Below are 6,540 nucleotides of genomic sequence, written 5' to 3' on the forward strand. Positions count from 1 at the left end.
TGCTATTTGCTCTCCCCGGCCTCCTCGATTCTCTTCTTTAATAAATGCATCTCTCCATGTAGTTCTTAGTTTAAGCAAAAATAACAAAAGTGCATCTCCAAAATATTAGCACGTAATCTTTGGCTATATAAATAATAAAAAATACTTCTAATAAGATGACAAAAATGATGGTTAAGTAATTAACAGTTCCTCCTGCAGATGAACCAATAAGTCCACCAATCATAAGGTACGCGGCGTTAGTATTGTGAATATCTCGCTTCAAAATTTGATACAATTAAGTAAGAATTGCTTCATTGCCCGTTTGCAATTTCATCAATTTTCATCAATAACCAAAGATAACCCAACATTACAAGCTGATATCCAAGAGCACTTCCACCAGCAGTATATTGAACCTCCATGTAGGAACATATGATGCGTGTATTGAATCTATCTTCCTTCAACAAGATCGATGCATCTTCTCTTTGGCAAGGCAAGCATAAGCACTAGATAGCTGCCTTCATGGATGCCTTATGCTCACAAGCTCAATATCAAAGATAAGAGTGCCAAGGGTAGAGCCTTCTCCATTGGAAAGACGAGTCGGATTAAAAATGGTGGTAAACAGCCTCTGCCGATCAAAAAACTGCAGATTATAGAGAAACATTAGAGGAGAATATATCAAACTCATAAATAGAAATTATAATTTCAAAGACACAGTTCAATAATTGAAATGCAAAAAGAAACAGACTTTAATGTACATATAGCTTTAATTGGGATTTCAGGCTGTGTTTGATGCAGCATTTACAATAGGAAGGTGTTCAATGAATGATGGTTACAACATAGCTAATTAATTATAAGGGCTAAGTTATATCATTTTGATTGCAGGTGTTTTTCTAATATATAGCATAGTTTGATTGTGGAAGTTCTTCCATGAGAGCCACTGAACGTATCATAACCAGTTGAAGGAATTTGACTTCTGAAGTGTAAGAGACATACATTAGGTGGCACGGGTTCCTGGGATGTGTTCTGATACCCTTGTGATGGGGGGATAATGACACGGCAGATACCTCCTACTTTCATTGACTTCACTGCAGCTTGGATGCCTGAAATAACCTGTATGATGATACAAAGCAATTCAAATTTCAGTATAAATGATCTCCCTAGAATCTCCACATAAATATAGAAAGATGGGTATGAATAGTTTCTCATGACCCGAAGATGCTCAGCTATGATCTTAAAGCACATTTACTACCATTTTTGAAAATTTTAGAAACATCAAAAACAGAGGGAAAAGGTCAGCACTCCTACAAGCACAAGGAGTCAAAAAAAGTAATGCTAAAGAGCATCGCTGATAAAGTATACTGAGATTCAATCAGATCTATTTGTCAGATATTCAAGTTTTCAACGTTAAATGTTATTGCACAATCAACCGTGAACAACCACATTCTTCAATTGGTGTAAATTTGAATATTCGACCCGCAATAACTCCCAAAAAACAGGAGTCAACTGAGATAAGGAGGACAAGAGAAGGAAGAAGGAAAGCTGGGAAATTGTTAGACTCTCTAAACTCCATGCTGACCCCTTTCCAAGTATATTTCAGTTTATGGGAATGTGGGACCGACCAACCTCCCAATCCAAATTCTCCAAATATCACTGTTCCTCCTCATGGATTCTCACATTTGGAGAGTACTCAGTGGATACAGTAGCCAGGCATCCAAACAAGCCAATAAATGAACTACAAGTCTTCACTAGTTCCGACCAAGGAGAAGTCCTCTTAAATGAAAAATCTTCCCATAATTTCACTATTTACATGCAAGCCCACTTGGTCATCATTTCTGGATACATACCACCCTCTAATTTGAATTCAAGGGGGCCATGTCCAGGAAATGATGCAACCAGTTTTTATCTCATTTCCTTTCTGAAACATGCTCATCCCTAACTCTATCCCTCGCAATTCTACCCCATATTAACCACAACATTTCATCTTCCATCGACATCACACATGTGTTGGACTCTAAGAGCTCTTGTTCAAAGACTCATTCCGATGAGATTCGCTTTCCGGGAGTCGATAAATGGAATCCTCATTTCTGACCAGCAAAAGCAAACAGAAAGATTTTCTCCTGTGAAGAAAGATCTACATTATATACCAAAACAAATTTCCAAAATAAAAACAAACAGAAAACAGATAATCAGAAAACATATTGTTCAGATTTTCGAAATATTTTCCTTGACATTCATGTTCTAGAATGTGGCAAAAACATCTCTCTGAAGCTCGTGTGGGCACATATCTCTTTGGCTTAAAGGATACTAGAATAAACATGTGTTATTTCATGTACTACTATAAATTTAATACCACTTATAGCTTTATCTTACTTTTCCAGATCCAACAATGAATAGAAAGGGAACAGGATCCCCTATCTCATCCTTGTGATCATAAGTGGAGTCAAACCGCCATCCTTGTTTTGCAGCCAACCTTCCATAGTAATGAATTGCAACCTTCATTGCCAAATACCAACAACATAGTATTTTTAGGCCATGACAATACGCAAAAAGGTATTACAAAATTAGAAGAATAAAGTGGAGTTTATATGTTTCATCAGCTATAAGCTGGCATACATCATAAACAAAAGGACAATTCACCAATAGCTATACATCAAATACCAGTAAGAGAATCTTAATAATGCAAATGGAGGGATGTGATCATGGCTCCATGTTGATTTGGTTATAAAATTTGTTTTATACCTACATCCAAGTTGTAAGCAGGCATGCAAGCATTTCCTTTGGAGCCAAGGTTTGGTGTCCAAAGAAAGCCATATTTTTCCCCCATGGTTTAATATAGATAGTCCAGTCATCCACCTCATTTATGGGAAAAGATGAACTCAATGCAGAACATCTGGATAGATAGATGATTAAATATCCAAAATGCTTGCATAAAATCGCTTAATAATCTAAAATGTTTATGGATAGACAGATCTGTCATCCCAAAAGCTGACATGTTTCTTTGACTTCTCCAAAGGTTATATGGGATGAGAAGTTTAGTGAGAGGATCACAGATGAAATTTCGGGGCAACATGACAGCACCTGCCTTATGATGTCCATGCAAGAGAGTGTGAGTATTTCATTTGAAGGATTAGTTGCCAAAGGTTGAGAGAACATATGCATTCCCCTTTCTAAGTGTACATTTGTACAATCTGGTATTAGTAATATAATTCCTGGTCACAAAACATTTTATACATTCACATCTACATTTATGTTTTTTTTTTCATGAACTTCTCCGAGTAAAGGAACATAATTTAAACAAAATAAATTTTGGTAGCATATATTGGTATGATGCTGATGTACGGTCAGGTTAAAAAATGGAATAAAAGAAGAAAACAAGGGGCTTAATTAAGGATTCCACCTCAAGAAATCATTAAGTCCACCACATAAGGTGCCTAATGTATTTTTTGAGAGAAAGGAGGTACCTAATGTGTAACTTTGTAAGAAAAGCACTCTCAAAATTAATAGGGACAGCCTCAACTTTAGTTATAAAGATCATTTTACTTAAATCTTACCTCAAATGAACCATTAAGCAAACTAGTTCTAACACTTTTACTACCTTAGAATATTGAAAACAAAATAAGATCATTAATCTCCAAAATGTTGTCATTTCACTTTCACAGCCCACTAGCCCACTTACTAACTGGACAAGTCATTCAGTACTGACAATTTTAGCAATTCTGGAATTTGAAAAGGCTTTCCAAGTTGTCATAAGTCTGTATTATATGGTCTAAATTAACATTAATCTCAACTTTTAAAATATTTAGCAAGTTATGATTTAATTTGATCTGAAAACAAGAATTTGTATCAGAATAGCCTAACCAAGCTAGGACAAACTCTTTGTAAGCCAAAACATAGATCTAGAGCCACCAATTGAATTCAAGTTGCAAAATGCATATCGATATAAAATAAAAACAATTCCATGTGCTATTGCTGCAGAAACTTCAGAAACTTAAATTGCACTGGATCTAGAGCCTTCTTTCAGCAATAAGCTAACACTATGGAAATGCTTGTCTTGAAGTCAAGCCTTGCACACTTAAAACTTTTGGATCCTTATACAAAAGGTCAGAACTATGTGATTTTAAAGAAAAATGTTTTTTTTTATTTTAAAACATGCAAAGTTGCTTTCAGAGTACGTTTCACTAAACCAATATTTTTGTGATATACTTGCTATTAGTTATGTTCAGCAATAAGTGGAAATCATGAGATTATTTGTTTGTGAATATGAACATTTGCAATGATCATCTAGTTGAGGAGAGATGTCACACAGAAAATATCCTCAGACAGTTCAAAAAAAGGTACTTGTTCTTGAAGTGAGACTAATGACAACATAATCTTCAAAGTATCTTCGTTATTCTCATTCATAAATATGCTTTACAGTTTACAGACATAAGATATCCCCATTTTCATCATAATATCCTCCCTGATATATTCAAGAGAACCTCAAAATTCTTTAGCAACCGATAATTCTGTAGTAATATTATAGGCTGAAGGATACGAAACAGCTTTGAAGAATCCTTGGAATCATCATCTTCTGAAGAATTAAGTAAAGAAGAAGGCTGAATAATCTCTCTCTCCAAGTAAACTTTAAGTTTGTGCATGCCTCCTATCAGATAAATCAAAAAATAAAACCTCAATCACATTTCACTCAATCTTCTTTTTGAAAGTCAGCTGGCTCTTTAGCAATTTAGCGATTTAGTTTTCATGATCTTTCCCAATCTTTGATCTTCAAAGACTGGTCCAGCAGATAAAATCTTCCACACTTTCAATGCTTCAAGGGTCTTCAGCCTGAACTCAAAATAAGAAGCTCCTTGCAATCAAAGAACAAATTTTTCTTCACAAGACAAACCGAGTTGGTCTCTAATCACAACAGTTGTTGAGACAATAGGCAACATATATGAAGGAAGAAGAGAGGAAGATGACAAGTAGAATGATTGAACTGTCCACTTAATGTTGGAGGTGATATTTTGGCCAATTTTTTTGGCTTCATGCCAATTATACAGGACAGCCTTAAAAAAAAAAGGGGAAACACTAGCTACTAATCCAAAATTACAACCAGCAGCCAATTCCATGAAATGGTAAACTAACTCTACTATTACCATAATTTCCTCTGAAAGGTCATGCAACAAGCTTCAAAACATAACATATTTATCAAAACCCGATTAAACTTAACTCTGCTTCCAACTTCACTTTTTAAAGCAAAAAAAAAAAAATGAATACAAAAAGAACAAGATATTCTAAGTAATTTCACTTTTTACCGAGCAAAAAAACAAAAACAAAAATGAATATCTACATAACAATATTGTTTTAATGGGAAAACCAATCGCATTTCTAAAGAGAAAATGTGTGCAATTATCACAAAGATAACATCATATACACTTCTTGACTTCTAGTCACTGAAATTGCTAAGTCAAAAAATTGATAATAATAAAATTCATTGGGATACTGCTTAAAGTGAAATTGAAAGGACATCAGATTTTAGGCCGTAAAGTTTTATCATTTCGGAGCATAAATCAACAACCAAATAAAAAATGTTATATTATATGACACAGAATGCCTTAAATAATGGAAAAAAGTTGATTTGTTTTCTTTTTTTTCTCGAAGAATACGTCCGACCCTATAAAAGAAACGATAAGGTATGGCCCAAACTGAAACGTTACAACAGAAAGGTAAAACAAGCATCCAAAAGATTTGTTTTTAGGACCTGATCGCCGTCAACAGGGGTTTCTCCAGCTCCGACGCGGAGGTCCAGAGCCTTGACCCCACCGGAGGCCGGGATCTCGAAGAAACCCGCGGCGCGAGGTGGAAGAGGCGGTGACGCCGCCGATGAAGGGAGGAGAGAGGAGGAGGAGGAGGAGACGAGAGCGGTGGCCCAGGAGATGAGAGACCGCCTAGTCGTTAGGGTTAGGGTTTTGGGAGGGGAAGGGGGACTAGGAACGAAGGGAAGAGAAGCGAGCATCGCAAAGGAGACGACCGCCATAGGGGTGGTTCTATATACACCCCCCCTATTGCTGAGGACACCCCCCAAAAACCAAAAAAAAAATACCCAAACTAACCTTTAGTGTAATTACCATATTGCCCTTGAAATTTTCTCAATGCACCCCCCCCCCCCTTTCCTCCTCCTCCGTTTCGTTTTGAAAAGAAAAAAAAAAAACACCCCTCAAACCCCCCTTAAACCCCTCGATCCATTTACATCGTTTAGGCGATCTTTGAAGGAGATTTAAGCCCCATTCGAAGCATGGACAAGCAACTAGTGATTTGGGACGAAGAATCGGCCGCAAAGGTACGTATTCCACCTTGTTTCGAAATTTTTTTTTTTCACGGTTCGTGCTCCGTTCGGCACTGGATCGCCGAACAAAAGGCTTCTGTTCGGCTGAACAGTGCCGAACAGAAGGCTTCTGTCCGGCACTGTGCAGCCGAACAGAAGGGTTCTGTCCGGCTCTGTGCAGCCGAACAGAAGCCTTCTGTTCGGCACTGTGCAGCCGACAGAAGGCTTCTGGTGCCAATTGCAGCGGGTCGGCCCCA

The 6,540-nt window shown here is 37.0% G+C and overlaps 1 protein-coding gene across 2 annotated transcripts; it reads right to left on the reverse strand.

The window, feature by feature from the left end:
* Nucleotides 1-207: 207 nt before the first annotated feature.
* LOC103709862 (peptidyl-prolyl cis-trans isomerase FKBP17-1, chloroplastic) lies at nucleotides 208-6,028 on the reverse strand. Of its 2 annotated transcripts, XM_008795383.4 has the most exons (4): nucleotides 5,720-6,028; nucleotides 2,350-2,472; nucleotides 973-1,089; nucleotides 208-619 (listed from the first exon to the last, which is right to left on the reverse strand). In XM_008795383.4, exons 1-4 carry the CDS (start codon nucleotides 5,993-5,995, stop codon nucleotides 497-499), a joined length of 639 nt encoding a protein of 212 aa, XP_008793605.2. In that variant the 5' UTR covers nucleotides 5,996-6,028; the 3' UTR covers nucleotides 208-496. The 2 variants fall into 2 exon arrangements, with proteins under 2 accessions (XP_008793605.2, XP_026661523.2); XM_026805722.2 differs by lacking the exon at nucleotides 2,350-2,472.
* Between the last annotated feature and the right edge of the window lie 512 nt (nucleotides 6,029-6,540).

The sequence above is a fragment of the Phoenix dactylifera genome, unplaced genomic scaffold (genome assembly GCF_009389715.1).
Source record: "Phoenix dactylifera cultivar Barhee BC4 unplaced genomic scaffold, palm_55x_up_171113_PBpolish2nd_filt_p 001875F, whole genome shotgun sequence".
Taxonomy (NCBI): Eukaryota; Viridiplantae; Streptophyta; class Magnoliopsida; order Arecales; family Arecaceae; genus Phoenix; species Phoenix dactylifera.